Raw genomic sequence first — 16,914 nt, forward strand, 5'->3', positions numbered from 1 at the left:
CTTAATTTTTTACTATTTTCTACAACGGTGGCTACTTTGAAGAATCCCAAATATAACATATATTTTGATTTGTTTAACACTTCTTTGGTTACGACATGATTTCACATGTGTTATGTCATAGTTGGATGTCTTCACTATTATTCTACAATGCAGAAAATAGTACAAATAAATAAAAACCCTGGAATGGGTAGGTGTGTCTAAACTTTTGCCTGGTACTGTAGGTGTTACTCTCGTCCAGGTGGGAAAGAGCAGTGTGGAGTGCAATAGAGATTGCATCACCTGTGGATCTGTTGGCGCGGTATGAAAATTGGAGAATTTGAGAATTTGTGTCTGGGATGATGATGTTGATGTGAGCCATGACCAGCCTTTCAAAGTATTTCATGGCTACAGATGTGAGTGCTACGGGGTGATAGTCATTTAAACAGTTTACCTTGGCGTTCTTGGGAACAGGGGCTACGGTGATCTGTTTGAAACATATACAGTTGAAGTCGAAAGTTTTTTCACAATTCCTGACATTTAATCCGAGTAAAAATGTGCTGTTTTAAGTCAGTTAGGATCACCACTTTATTTCAAGAATGTGAAATGTCAGAATAATAGTAGAGAGAATGATTTATTTAAGCTATTACTTCTTTCATCACATTCCCAGTGGGTCAGAAGTTTACAAACACATTAGTATTTGGTAGCATAGCCTTTACATTTTTTTACTTGGGTCAAATGTTTTGGGTAGCCTTCCACAAGCTTCCCACAATAAGTTGGGTGAATTTTGGCCCATTCCTCCTGACAGAGCTGGTGTAACTGAGTCAGGTTTGTAGGCCTCCTTGCTTACACAAGCTTTTTCAGTTCTGCCCACAAATTGTCTATAGAATTGAGGTCAGGGCTTTGTGATGGCCACTCCAATACCTTGACTTTGTTGTCCTTAAGCCATTTTTCCACAACTTTGGACGTATGCTCGGGGTCATTGTCCATTTGCGACCAAGCTTTAACTTGCTGACTGATGTCTTGAGATGTTGCTTCAACATATCCACATAATTTTCCCTCCTCATGATGCCATTTATTTTGTGAAGTGCACCAGTCCCTCCTGCAGCAAAGCACCAAAGCACCGCTGTGTGGTCCCATGGTGTTTATACTTGCGTACTATTGTTTGTACAGATGAACATGGTATCTTCAGGTGTTTGGAAATTACTCACAAGGATGAACCAGACTTGTGGGTGTCTACAATTGTTTCTGAGGTCTTGGCTGATTTCTTTTGATTTTCCCATGATGTCAAGCAAAGGCACACTGAGTTTGAAGGTAGGAATACATGAAATACATCCACAGGTACACCTCCAATTGATGCAGATGATGTCAATTAGACTATCAGAAGCTTCTAAAGCCATGACATCATTTTCTGGAATTTTCCAAGCTGTTTAAAGGCACAGTCAACTTAGTGTATGTACACTTCTGACCCACTGGAATTGTGATACAGTGAATTTTAAGTGAAATAATCTGTCTGTAAACAATTGTTGGAAAAATTACTTGTGCCATGCACAAAGTAGATGTCCTAACCGACTTGCCAAAACTATAGTTTGTTAACAAGAAATTTGTGGAATGGCTGAAAACTAGTTTTAATGACTCCAACCTAAGTGTATGCAAACTTCCGACCAACTGTAGCTATTACAGACTGGGTGTCACGATCGTCGTTGGAATGAGGTGAGGACCAAAGCGCAGCGTGGTAAGTGTTCATCATATATTTATTAAACCGAGAACACTAAACAAAATAACAAAGGAGAAAGGAAACAAAACAGTTCTGAGAGGTGATATACACATAACAGAAAATAATCACCCACGAAACACAAGTGGGAAAAGGCTACCTAAGTATGATTCTCAATCAGAGACAACTAACGACACCTGCCTCTGATTGAGAACCATACCATACCAGGCCAAACGCAAAACACAATATAGAAAAAGGAACATAGACAACCCACCCAACTCACGCCCTGACCATACTAAAACAAAGACACAACAAAAGAACTAAGGTCAGAACGTGACACTGGGTCAGGGAGAGGTTGGAAATGTCAGTGAAGACACTTGCCAGCTGGTCAGTGCATGCTCTGAGTACACATCATGGTAATCCATCTGGCCCTGCAGCATTCTGAATGTTAACATGTTTAAAGGTCTTACTCACATTGGCTACGGAGAGTGTGATCACACAGTCATCCGGAAGAGCTAGTGCTCTCATGCATGGTTCATTATTACTTGACTCGAAGCGAGCATCAAAAGCATTTAGCTCGTCTGGTAGGCTTGCGTCACTGGGCAGCTCACAGCTGAGTTTCCCTTCGTAACTGGTGATAGTTTGCATTCCCTGACACATCCGACAAGTGTCAGAACCAGTGTAGTAAGATTTGATCGTCCTGTATTAACGCTTTGTTTGTTTGATGGTTCATAGCGAGATTTCTTATAAGTGTCCGGATTAGTGTCTCGCCCCTTGAAAAAGGCAGCTCTAGCCTTTAGCTCGATGCAGATGTTGCCTGTAATCCATGGCTTCTGTTTGGGATATGTACGTACGGTCACTGTAAGAATGAAGTCCTCGAATCACTTATTCATTTTTATTGAACTTTTATTTATTTAGGGGAACCCATTGAGACCAGGGTCTCATTTACAATTGTGCCCTGCGGACAGCAATACAACAAATGTACAAAACTCTATACAAATAAAATAAACTACAAATTACAGAATCAACACTATAGCTTCAAACACCACAAATACAATTATTTACATTAAATCCAAACAGTCACAATTCTCATTAAATTAACTGAACATGTATTTACCATAATGTAGAAAATACACCAGAGTTCAGGGGCCTTTCTTTAACCAAGTTAACCATTTTCACTGTAGTGTCCAAAATGTTAATTATTTGACTAGGCTACCTGTTTTTACATTGTGGTGTTATTTCGCTGAACACCAGATGGTTTAATTTTATTTTTGACAGTGAAACAAGGCTACTCAGGTGAGAAAAAAAATTCACCCAAATATATAGCCCCGTTGTAAAATCTAATTGTGCTGTTTGAAAATGTGAAGATTTTTAAAAAATATACATATATATATTTTTTAATGTGAATCACATTTTTACTTGGCGTTCCCTCGACAGCATTGCACGTACCCAGAACTTCAAGAGTTCCTTAATATTAAAGATTGGGTACCAGCTGTTGTTAACACACCTCCTCCATTGAGCTTACTCAACGCTGACATTCTTTCCTGCCGATGCATAGAAAAACATATTGTTTAAACATAGATGCACTTCACCTAACAGATGCTGCAAAAATCTGTGCCACCCCTACTGCTTTCCCATGTAAACATGGTTCTCCAGGGTCCCAGTCTGACCGTCTTATCAAAACAATCTGACATTTAGAAAATACCTAAACAATTACTGTAGGAGTATGTAGAATATTGAATTTATATTATTAATACAAATAAGAGCGCCAGTGGCCATTTTGGAAGGTGTCTGCCACAGGGCCATACCTGCGTTGGACCGTTATCTACATCTTTTGAGTTTTGATATAATCTGTACCAAATTTGGTGCTTTTATCACAAAATGAAGGATTACTATGAAGATCACTCACCCCACAATATGGTCTCATTTATAAATAACCTCAGTGCTTGAACTTTTAATTAATCTAATCCACAAGGAACTCAACCTTGGCCATCTTCCTACATCAACACTACTATGCACTTCCACCTGAGCACATGCCACTCTGTCCCTTTCAGAGAGAGCCTACATTTTATCATCTTGTCTTTGTGTTTGTTATCATTTAATAGCGTCTGCACATAGTGAATGCTATACCATTAAAATAGCCTAACAATAAAAAATGTTTCAGTGATAAGCTATAGTCTTTAATTGATTATTGAAATGCTAATCTATTAACAAGTTATCTTGCCTTAGATACTTTGATTACTTTTTCAAAGTAACACATAAATATGGACTGAAGTGGAAAAATGTCTCTCTCCATCACATAAAACTTTCCTGTAGTACTGTAGTTTGTTATTGGCTACGTCATCTGCCGAGCTATTCACAACCAATCAGAGCCATATGTTACAAACAGGATCTCTCCCACACTTCATAAACAGACATTGATCCCTCACGTCCGAAGCGCTCGCTTGGAAGCTGGCGACAGCCAATCACAATGCAACCTGCTTGAATTATATTAACAGGCTTATGTCCATTAGCAGCATGTCATGGGAGTCTATAACGGTCTACAAACGCAACATACAAGAAACAAGGAAAGACGGCATAATGAAACTGTATTGAGGAATTGTGTATTTTAAATGTTTTTTAAAAACTTTGATATCAATATTGAAAAAGGCTTACGACGGTGTAGTAAGTAAGCCCTGTGGATTTTAGTTGCCTCTGAAGAGTTGTCCCGAAAGACCTGCTTTCAACCATCGATCTACTTCACTGATCAAATATGGAAGGTGGAGGCAAGGTAATGACAAAGTTAGATCTAAAATGTAGTTAAATTAGCCAAGGTCTGCTATTAGCCAAGGTATGCTGATGGCCAACGGATAGTCTTGGTAACCTGTGCTGTTGGTTTTGTCTACATGAGTTTGACAGTTCAGCTGAATTTAAATGGCCATATTAATAATAGGTCATGCAATATCAGATGCTTTGTTGCAACTTTTTTGCACAGTAGGCCTATATGGAATACTGCCCTGAAACTACCTGACACAAAGGATGTTTGCGATGTTAAACTTTGGCAATACCTAGTGTTGTTGAGTATGGCTGGATAGAATAGGATGGTTCAATTTGTCTGAGGGAACAAAGCCTCAAACTTGCATATCAGTCTAGACTGGGTTCTGATACCTGGAGCAGAACATGTCTGTGATGGATTGTTTATTTTGTGAAACATACAGTACTTTATTTGAGTTAAAACCAAGTGTCAAAACACGATCGCTTTATGTGTGTGTGTCGGTGTTTGTGTTGACATCCTATGTCAATGGTTCATGTAGATGTACACAAGTACATGTCTCCCCCGCCTGACAACATTTAAAACCATGTTGTTGTTTTTTTATTGCTCACTCTGAGAAATTATCATCCTAGTTAGTTGTATGCCTTATATGGTATAAACATCAGATTAATGAATTACTTGTGGAACCCTGCCCCCCATATGGCAATAACATTATTATTCTAACACACTTTGAGGCACTTTTCAGTATCCTTATAATTACAGTATGTGCCGTGAAGGAGGCTACCAGGAGGCACACATTCATGGTCTCTGAATTGTGTGTTTTAAACAGAGGTTGCCTTGGTCTATATTGTTGTGTGTGTGTGTGTGTGTGTGTGTGTGTGTGTGTGTGTGTGTGTGTGTGTGTGTGTGTGTGTGTGTGTGTGTGTGTGTGTGTGTGTGTGTGTGTGTGTGTGTGTGTGTGTGTGTGTGTGTGTGTGTGTGTGTGTGTGTGTGTGTGTGTGACCCCAAACGCTGGCTTTTGCTCTCTCATTTAACGTTGTTTACATTTGGGTAATGCCCTTGCTCATGGGTTAACTTTCTGATGAAGCTTTTCAGTGCTCTTTATCTCCACACTATTGTCTCCCTTGCATTACTTTTTTCCTGAAAATCTAACGTAAGGGGTACAAAAGGAAAATACATTTAGTAGCAGCATCTTCAAAGTGTTATCAAAGCCATCAAACTATTCAATCCACACCCACAAACTCACCTCACCCCCACACACACTTTCATCTCCCCTTCAGATTCCCCAGTGAAAAATAAGGCTTGGTTATGAAATTTGAAGGACTTATAATAGATAAGAATACAAATGTAGGTGCTGGATTTTTGGCCAGTAGCAACCACCACAGGGTGTCCTTCCAGAGGAAGCCATATTTCCAGCTCAATGGTTTTAATGAAGATCCACACACACACATATACAACACCACTCTCTCTGATACTAATTGTGGTTATTTAGCTGCACGCACAATCAACATCAGAAACTAAAACGTATTTTTCCTCAGGAGATAGAATGAGCTGGAGGCGAAAACGATTGGTCATCAGGATAGAAAACTACTGACTGACTGACGGCCCTGCCTGGTGGGGTCCTACGCTAAATCCTGGGAATAAAGGCTGCTGAATGGCTAGTAAATAAGTATGATTGGTGTGACCTTATTCCAATAAGAAAACTAAAGAAAGTTGGGGTCTTGAATAGGAGATAAGATGGCCATTTTTACAGCCGCCCCCAGATTTGCTTCAGCCGACAGGCCAGCTAAGGGTCGGTAGCTTCTTGAGGAAGGGCAGCTGGATGAGCCGAGCAACAGGCCTGACGTAAATTCTATCCTTGACTTGGATCTTTGCTATCCTCACTTTCCCGTCTGCTCCAAGGATAACTGACTTATAACAGCTACAACTTGCCAGAGTGCTCTAGGAGACTGATCTTTCATCACAACGGTCCCAACTGCAAGGTCCTCCTTATCCTTGTGCCACTTTTGGCGGGCTTGTGAATCAATGCTAGAAATGGTCATCTAGAACCTGGCTGAGTCTCTGCATTTTGCGACTGAGCATTTCAGACTCTAGGTAGACCACCTGTGGTACTATTGAGTCTGGCCGCCACCATGAGAACAGAGTTAGGGCTTGCAGTTCAAGATCCCTTCTATATCACTTAGGATAGTCCTCAGCACCTCTTTGGAGACGGTCTGTGTGCCAAGAGTGGATTGCGGAACAGTCTTGATGGATCTGATCTGCCTTTCCAAGCATCCTCCAAAGTGCGTCGCACTAGGCAGGTTGAAAGCAAAGCAAATCTTTTGATTGGCCAACTGTTCCTGGAGCTGTGGGTGGAGAGCCGTGAAGGCCTCCCGTAGCTCTCACTCTCATACCTTGAAATTCGTTCCTCAGTCAGACAAGATCAGAAAGGACTTTCGCCTGTGAGCGATGAAGCATCTCAACCTCATCAGGAACAAATCATAGCCATGTTTGTCAGCAGATCCACTTGTACAGCCCGGGTGGTCATGCACTTGAAGGTGATTCCCCATATCTTTTCATTTATTTGGCCAATCTTGATAAGATACGTCCCTAAAAGGTCCACACCTGTAAAATAGAATGAGGGCTGATGGAACCACAGTCGGGCTGGGGGTAAGTCAGCCATCTTAGGCACATCTGGCTGGAGTCGGTGCAACCAAGCAGGAAGCTGTCCTCCCCATCAGAATCCAGATCTCGCCAAACACCCTCTCTATGCCCGGGTGCCGCAGCTGCTCATCATATTTATTGATGGCCTTGTTAATGGATGAGCTGGGTCTAGGACCACTGGGTGAAGGATGTCAGGAACCAGCTGATCAGACATCCGAAGGTGACCTCCAACACTGATCAGTCCAGTGTCGTTGTCATACTCAGTGGCCAGTGTCACCAGACGGTTGCTTGGAGGGACTGGCTTACCTGCCTCTAGTAGGGAGAGCTCTCAGACTGGGCAGGATTAGGACTTGAGCCGCTTCCTGTGTGAGGTAGGGTCATACTCTACGGATGCTGTAGAGAATGAACCTGCAGGAGTGGATCACTCTTTTGATGTTTGCAGAGAACGACAGGGTGTTGTCCAGGGTCACACCAAGGTTCTTTGCACTCTGGGAAGGCGACACTGTGGAGTTGTCAACCGTTATGGAGAGGTTTTTCTGTGGGCAGGCCTTCCCCGGGAGGAAGAGCAGTTTTGTCTTGTCGAGGTTGAGGTTGAGCTTGAGGTAGTGGGCCAACATCCAAGTATAGATAATCAGCCAGGCACGCAGAGATGAGTGTCGCCACCTGGGTGTCAGAAGGGGGGAAGGAGAAAAGTACTTGAGTGTTATCCACATAGCAATGATAGGAGAGACCATGTGAGGATACGACGGAGCCAAGTGGCTTGGTGTATAGAGATAAGAGGGCCTAGAACCAAGCCTTGGGGGACACCAGTTATGAGAGTACGTGGTGCAGTCAAAGATCCTCTCAATGTCACCTGGTAGGAGCTGCTGGCCAGGTAGGATGCAATCTAAGAGTGTGCATAGGCTGAGACGCCTTGCCCTGAGAGGTTGGAGAGGAGGATCTGATAGTTCACTGTGTCAAAGGCAGCGGATAGATCTAGGAGGATGAGAACAGAGGAGAAAGAGTCAGCTTTGGCAGTGCGGAGAGCCTCCGTGATACAGAGAAGTGCAGTCTCTGTTGAGTGACCCTTCTTGAAGCCTAACTGGTTAGGGTCAAGAAGATCATTCTGAGAGAGATAATGAGAAAGTTGATCACAGACAGCACGTGTTTTGGAAAGAAAGAAGGGATACAGGTCGATAGTTATTTTTGTATCTTTTTTTGTGATCATAATTTTTTTATTATTTAACAACATACAACGCACAAGGCAGGATCACGTTACAAATACTACCCGACCTAACGACACTAACATACAATATAACTGTTTACATACTGTCAGGAGACAATTATTTGAGTGCACAATGACATTTACAGAAAGGAAGTAGAGTTTACAATACAAAATATTCTATATTATTCTCAGATAATAAAATGTCGTCCCCCATTTGTAGTTTCGTTGCTTGCTCAAGAGTTGTTGATTTCTGATAGAGTTTTGCATAATACATCACATGCATTAACTGCATTTGCCCAAGCTTTGTTTATCACTGCCACTGATCGCTCTATACGAACAATATCTTGAAAATATAATAACCATGTTTGAGGTGAGAGGGTTGTAGGGGTAATCCAAGCACTAAGGATAGCCTTTTTTGCTGCTGTTAACCCTGCATAAATGATTCTTTTCTGAGCCAGTTGCAATACAAAGTCATCATTCAACAAAAATAAAGGTGAATCTTTGTTCACAGGGAAACCTATCATTTTTGTAATGAAATCTGAAACATGTGACCAGAACTGGGACACCACAGGACATTCCCGAAACATGCGCAATAGTGTTCCAACAGCATTCATACGGAATCTATCACATATTGGAGTAGGAATCGGCTTCATCTTAAAACGTCTACATGGGGTTGCATATGTCCCTTTTCCTCTGTACATTTTTGTTTCTGCTCATTTTCAACTAGAGCGATCTGTTTTTCCAGGTATACAACTTTTTTTCTTTGAGTTGAATTAAGATGTGAGGCAAACAAGGTACAGTTTCCCCTCAAAAAACATTTTGTCACCTCCCAAAGTGACTGTATTAAACAATAACAATCATTTAAACTTTTCTGAAAGTTGTGTCAAAAAAAGCCTTATTCTGCAGCAATGTTGTGGTAAAGAGCGATCTTCAGGCGCCTTTCTGTTTGTAGCTATTTAAGCAAGATACTATACAGGACAGCTCCATGGTCAGAAATGATCAGTTTGAGAGTGCGATGAGTCATGAGACCTATCTAACTGAGAATTACATACATGATTAAAATCTCCTCCCACAACAAGTTGGTATTCTGAAGGACCTAATAGTCTTTTCTATTAGGCGAAACACATCTTAGTGTGATTTATAACCGTAGTTACAAATACCAAAAGTCCTGCATCATCATTATCAGAACCATCAACCTGAACACGTAGTTTTCTATCAAATAGTATTAAAACACCTTTCTTTTGTTAGTGGCTGAGAAGTGAACAACACATTTATAGTATCTGTTTTGGAATCTATAGACATCTTATGTTTTAGGTGGGTTTCTTGTATTAGGGTGATATCAACCTTTTTGCGTCTTATGTATTCTAATCATTTGGTATGCTTGATAGCGGAATTCAAACCATGGGATTTTAACAACATTACGATGAGCTCACGTCTCATTTAAAACCTTTGTCATATAGGTTGTATGGATAAGTGTATGACAAAATATACAAGAAATTAAATAAAAAATACCTACTTCAATATAAACAGGAAAAAAATATTTGTGCACCATTATACATATTTGTGAACCAACTCTGACAGCTGGGTTTTAACAATAATAATAACAAAAACAGTAACCACCCGCAAAAGAGGAAGTCTATAGCTTCAACCGCTCTCTTTGGCTGGTAGGAACTCAGGTTCGCTAACATCAGAAGGCTCCCAAACAGCGACACACGTCCCATGTACAGTCCCATTATGTCAGCCTCTTGTTTTTATCCAACATGACATGAATAGGTGGCAACGTTACTTTTCACAGAACACGTTCATACCAAGATGAGCGCTCTGTATGTTAATCCCCATAATGTTTTCCCTACCCCAGGACTGCTTTACTGATGGCTAAATATTATACCCTGTTAACGTTTTCAGCCTGACCCAAATACTTATCCAGCCAGCTAACCTAACCAGCCAGCCAACTCAACTAGCTAGCCACGTGCCAGCCAGCTGCCTATTAATAATTTAACTAGATGCTAACCGCCAAGTTAACAAATCCACCATCCCCCTCATACCAAATTAACTACATTATGTTGCTGAATAAAAAAATAGCTTAGCATTAGTTGTGTCCATCTTACTAGTTAGATGGGCCTTCATGCGATGGGTTATTCAAGGAAGGATGGGGGCTGTAGTTGTTTGTTTCTTCCGTCTGCAATGGGGAGAATCTGGAGGAATGGGGGGCTATGACTGGGCTCCTTCTCTGGTAGTTGTCCTCAGCTGCAAGTCATGCCTCTGCTTCCTTCACAGTAGAGACGGTACTCAGAACTACACGTGCATTTCTGCCAAAAGGCCACCGGAAGTTCCCAGGTCTATAGTTTTTGACGTCAGATGAGTCGAGTGTTGGTTTCTTGAGTAGGGGAGCAACTCACAAGGCAAGTGCTCTCTGCTGGCACCTTTGTGCTCGTGGTCTTTGTAGCATTCTTGATAGCGGTTGTGCTAGTGTTGACCTTGTGGAGAATCTCAATATGCTTCTTATTGTACTTCTTGCACTTAGCTTTGAGAGTACACTGCGCTGCTTGGTGTTCGAGTCCACACTTCCAACATATCTGATTTATCTTGATTCCGGATTCTTTCTGTTCTTTGAAAAGGAGCTGGAAGTTGGTGTACTGATTCATGTAGTGCTGTATGGTGTTGCAGAACGGCCAGTACTCCTTTGGCTTCTACCGTGACCTTTCCTCTGATGACTGGTTCAGTAAAGAGGTTTTGGCTTTGCCTTTTCTCTGCTCACCTCCATGGAGGATGGTTGTGGTCTTGGGGAAGGACTTGTCTACATGCTGATCTCGGCGTGTGATGAACTGCGTGCCATCTTCGTGCACTCTCAGCTCGTACTCAAGCCACTCTGTCAGGTAAAGGAGGGTTAGAATGGGTGTCTTAATGGGGTCCACATGTCTCTTGAAGCTGGCTCTTAAGTCATGTGGCAACTTAGCTAAGAGTGTGAGCTTCCTAGCTTATCCAACAGGTCAACCAAGTTGATGTTGGGGCAAGCTGGTGGGGCTGGCCTTACAGTTCTGTGAGGGACTCCATAATGTTGTTGTATGGGTACCTGCTGTTGCTGTAGGATTCTGAAATTAACGAAGTATCTTCCAACCTCGGCGACGATCAGGTGAGTAATCACGGCGGCGCCTACGGGATGAGGGCTGAAGCCGACGGTCAGGCGTAGGCTGACAGTGGCAGTCAGGTGTAGGCTGACGGCGGTGGTCAGGTCTAGGCCGACAGAGGCGGTCAGGTGTAGACTGATGGCGGCGATCAGTTGAGGGCTGACGGGAGTCAGGTGTCAGCTGACGGCAGTCAGGTGAGGGCTGATGATGGCAATCTGGTGTAGACTGACCGTGGGTTATGTGTAGGCTGACGATGAGTGTCAGGTGAACACGTTGGTGATCAGATGAGGTTGGCCCTCTAGGTGGGTCTGTATGGCTACGAGTCCTGAAATGAGAAGGCAACCTGTCTCTGTGGTGCGATGGCTCACGACGGCGAGGGTTTAACTGAGTAGGTGATGACGATGATGATGGCTGGTCTGTGTTGGTGAACTCTCTGAGCCTGAGTTCTTCAATGAGCTGCTGTATCTTGCATTTGTGACTGCAGTGTGTCCTCTTTGGTTGTCACTAATTCCTCCCACAGCAGCCTTTGCTTGCTCTCCCTCATTGGAGTGGTGTGTTTTTGTGTGTTGTGTGTGACTTGACTCAAAGCTTACCTCATAGTCGATTAGATGATGTGGGGGGTGAGTTTGATGGCAGGGACGGACCACAACTTGTGGAGGATCTTCTCTGGTGACTGTCATCCTTGGGCTGTAGCAGTTACTGGATCCTGTTCAAAGGACCATTGAAAAAGAGCGCAACCAACTGGTGGTGGACTGCGATACAAGTGCCAGTTTCGAGTATAGGGGCAACTGTCCCAAAGTCCTGGTAAGAGGACTGATAAAGACCAACAAGAGACTCACACTTTATTCAAACAGACAGGCACACACACACACACACAGCAAACGAGAAGAGGAGGAAACTAGCGGTAGTGATAGTGTTGTGGTGTCTGTAGGACAGAAGAAACAAGGAATATATATTACATCAGAGTAATAGCGATGTAAGGATATACAAAGGGAATGGCAATGATGTAACATATAGAGCATTAATAGCAATGTAGTGTATATGATAATAACTATACAGTGATAGGCTACAAAGCTACTACAGTGTAAGCAGTAACAGGGCACAAATAGCATTAAATGGAAACAGTATACAGCAAAATTGTGGACTCGAGTCACATGACTTGGATTTGAGTCTGACTCAAGTCACAAATTTGATGATTTGAGACTGGACAATAAAATAACTTGAGACTTTACTTGGACTTGGAGCCTCAAGTCTCGGGACTCGACTATAGACTGATGACTTGAAATGATCTGGCCAGGTTTGGTAATGTTTTGTCACTTGCAGCCAGAGACAGTAGCTGCAACATCGCCCTTGCAAAAAATAACTGCAACAGATTGGCTAGTGATACACACACTCGGCACTCTGATTAGACCAGTAAACTGTCAAACAACACAGGTCAGGCGAGCTAGCGAAAATATTGCTGATTTGCTGTACAGCTATATGGTTGGGTGCAGCGCAAACTTCAAAATTGTAGGAAGAGAGGATTAGCATTAATAAATAAATATGCAGCTCCAAAATGGTTTGGTGATCAAGAATATTAATTGTTTACTTCGCAAGCTCACCAGCAATGGGTCAACAATTATTAGCATAGGCCTACTGGTCTTTTAGTATGTAGCAATTGCTTGAAATGTATAATTTACTTAAGAAGCTTGTATTTTGAATTTGTTGTAAAATGAATTATTACTGTGGCGAAGACGCACCATAGGCTCGGCTCTTCACGTGCACTCTCCAAACTCCCGCCAGTGGAGGGGGAGTGCTTTTTATATTGTTGAAATGTTTGCTGTTAAATGCATAGGCCATATGTGGTTAATCTATATTCCATCTAATACTACAATAATTTCTAGCATTTCATCATTCCATCCCCGTACCGTTTATTGCAACACAAATATACATTTATGTTCCATGATTGATAGGCCTACGTAGACATTTCTGTTTCATGTTTGATAGGTCCTACGATACATTTCCATTTAGCCAACCATTTGTTGCAGTGCTCTGGGTGGGCGCGATGTTTATAGTGCACATGGACGTTCGCAAGGCTCATGAGGTAGAAGTTCTGTTTATTTAATTCAATGTATGGTTTCCTTTGTTAATATTTTCCGGGTTATGTCGGAGTTCTGTGCGTCTATGTCCTATGTCTGTCATTTTTGTTGTGCGTAAGAGGAGCGTGCGTACCCCAGTGCGCATAGAAATAGGCTACGTGGCCTGCGCTCCAAGCATTGGAGTCAGAAGGTTGAATAACAGAAAATTATTGTTCCATCTATGCATGGTATTGAAATATCATTAATAATCATTAAGTCCGACTAAGACGAATGTACCAATGGATGTGGAAATTGCCTTTTACATTATAGAACCAGATTATTGGTTGTAATTGCCAATTGTGTAATTGAATGGTCATGGGAGCCAAGTGCTTGTATTATGCAGGCCCACCTATTTGAGCTCCTGTTAGATAGATTTGATTTGGTTTCTCAAGGGGAGGCTGTACAGTCTTGCCCTCTACGTGTGTCCTTCAGATAGGACATGTTAAGCCTCAGACAGAGGCTTAACCTTTATTTAACTTTTGGGCTATTGCCCATGTATATTTGGTTAATCTACTTGTATATATTGTATGATATGGTTCTTTCAGCATTGGATCACCAACCTGTAAATACATTTACACTCTGAGCATGTCAACCTGCCTTGCCTTCTGCTGATGTCATGCCCTTATAACTGCTTCACGGTCCCTATTGTACAATTACATGGGCAAATCAAACTGTGTTGCAGACAAATTAATGAAACGGGCTGTCTGGTAGCCTCAAATAGACAAACATTTGTAGTTGAACAGGCGTTGCATGTTTTTAAAACATGTTACTTGTCTCGACTTGACTTGCTCTTAGAATGCATGACTTGGACTTGACTCGAGTCTTAACCCGTTCTACTTCAGATTCAAACCTGAGACTCTGACATTGTGACTCGAATAATAGTGACTTGGTCCCACCTCTGTTATACAGTGGTTCAAGTATTGGATAGGTTAGTAGGCTAGCAGTAGACAATGGCACACTATAACATACACGGATGCTAGTAGCAATGAGCTAATATAGCACACAATAGAACATTACAGTTTACATATACTTATGTTGGAGTCATTAAAACTCATTTTTCAACCACACAAATTTCTTGTTAACAAACTATAGTTTTGGCAAGTCGGTTAGGACATCTACTTTGTGCATGACACAAATCATTTTTCCAACAATTGTTTACAGACAGATTCTTTCACTTATAATTCACTGTATCACAATTCCAGTGGGTCAGAAGTGTACATACACTAAGTTGACTGTGCCTTTAAACAGCTTTGAAAATTCCACAAAAGGATGTCATGGCTTTAGAAGCTTCTGATGGGCTAATTGACCTGCCTTCAAACTCAGTGCCTCTTTGCTTGACATCATGGGAAAATCAAAAAAAATCAACCAAGCAGATGTCATACCGCTCAGGAAGGAGATGTGTTCTGTCTCCTAGAGATGAACGTACTTTGGTGCGAAAAGTGCAAATCAATCCCAGAACAACAGCAAAGGACCTTGTGAATATGCTGGAGGAAACAGGTACAAAAGTTTCCATAGCCACAGTAAAAACGAGTCCTATATCGACATAACCTTAAAGGTCGCTCAGCAAGGAAGAAGCCACTGCTCCAAAACCACCATAAAAAAGCCAGACTACGGTTTGCAACTGCACATGGGAACAAAAATCATACTTCTTGGAGAAATGTCCTCTGGTCTGATGAAACAAAAATATAACTTTTTGCCCATAATGACCATCGTTATATTTGGAGGAAAAAGGGGAGGCTTGCAAGCCGAAGAACACCATCCCAACCGTGAAGCAAGAGGTGGCAGCATCATGTTGTGGGGGTGCTTTGCTGCAGGAGGGACTGGTGCACTTCACAAAATAGATGGCATCATGAGGGAGGAAAATTATAATGGATATATTGAAGCAAAATCTCAAGACATCAGTCAGGAAGTTAAAACTTGGTCGCAAATGGGTCTTCCAAATGGACAATGACCCCAAGCATACTTCCACATTTGGACAACAAAGTCAAGGTATTGGAGTGGCCATCACAAAGCCCTGACCTCAATCCTATAGAAAATGTGTGTGTTAGAACTGAAAAAGCGTGTGCGAGCAAGGAGGCCTACCAACCTGACTCAGTTACACCAGCTCTATCAGGAGGAATGGGCCAAAATTCACCCAACTTATTGTGAGAAGCTTGTGGAAGACTACCTGAAACGTTTGACCCAAGTTAAACACTTTAAAGGCAATGCTACCAAATACTAATTGAGTGTTTGTAAACTTCTGACCCACTGGGAATGTGATGAAAGAAAAAAAAGCTGAAAAATCATTCTCTCTACTATTATTCTGACATTTCACATTCTTGAAATAAAGTGGTGCTCCTAACTGACCTAAGACAGTTAATATTTACTCTGATTAAATGTCAGGAATTGTGAAAAACGGAGTTTAAGTGTATTTGGCTAAGGTGTATGTGAACTTCCACTTCAACTGTATATACAATACCTAATGCAATTGCTATATGTTGGCAGTGGGCTAGCACACTAGGCTAGTTAGCAGATTACCAGCTAGTAGTTAGCAGGATATGGAGCTGGGATGCTAACATGTGAATGGCGGCCATGTTGTTTGTGGTTAGGACTACAGCAGGAGGTGATCGGACATGATGACGTCAGCAGTCGGCCATACTGGTTGTGTAACAACCAAGGGCTAGGTGGTAGCCATCTTCGGTCACACAACTCCTAATGGCCTGGGTACTGTACCCACAACAATGCCAATGGGGACAGATTAACAGGGTATGCAGTTGGCTAGTACTCAGGCATGTAGGAACAGCAAACTAGCATGAAATAAATAATGTATAAGCAGTTGGTTACAAAGTAGTAGTCCTATTACAAGTATACAGGTGAAATTAACATACACTGAACCCTAACTGTTTGCAAGTACACTTACGTGGTCAAAGATGCACTAAACACAGAGTCAGGATTGTCCATGATTGTCCATGATGGTAGCCTCTGCTGGGCCCGAAGGTTTATCTCTAAAGTTTGTGCCTCAGTATCCCAGGACCAGAGAGAGGGTTCAGAGGGTTTTTCACAACCATGAAAAATGTGCCTTGGTTACATTTTTTATCAGGATGGAAAACTAGTGACTGACTGATGGCCCTGCATGGTGGGGTCCTACGCTATGTCCCGGGAATAAAGGTTGCCGATTGGCTAATAAATAATGATGATTGCAATAAGAAAACTAAAAAGAGAGTTGGGGTCTTGAATAGGGGATGAGCTGGCCATTTTTACACCCGGGCCTGTCCTTCACAGGGGACAGTCTTCCCTCGCAGGGCGGGCGAGAAGCTAAAGGGCATCCGATAGGTGTCCATGACAACGGTGTAGAAGGAGGCGTGAGCATGCCACAGCAGCAGCTGATCCCTGCAAAGCTG

The 16,914-nt window shown here is 42.1% G+C and overlaps 1 protein-coding gene across 1 annotated transcript in view; it reads left to right on the plus strand.

Annotated features, from left to right (window-relative positions):
- Positions 1-4,222: 4,222 nt before the first annotated feature.
- LOC109907869 (solute carrier family 2, facilitated glucose transporter member 1-like) overlaps positions 4,223-16,914 on the plus strand; it is a 32,036-nt gene continuing 19,344 nt past the window's right edge. The window contains exon 1 of the mRNA XM_020506129.2: positions 4,223-4,460. Within this exon, the coding sequence (XP_020361718.1) occupies positions 4,443-4,460 (18 nt within the window). The 5' untranslated portion in view covers positions 4,223-4,442. The remainder of the gene's footprint in view (positions 4,461-16,914) is intronic.

This window comes from Oncorhynchus kisutch, linkage group LG17 (assembly GCF_002021735.2).
Source record: "Oncorhynchus kisutch isolate 150728-3 linkage group LG17, Okis_V2, whole genome shotgun sequence".
Taxonomy (NCBI): Eukaryota; Metazoa; Chordata; class Actinopteri; order Salmoniformes; family Salmonidae; genus Oncorhynchus; species Oncorhynchus kisutch.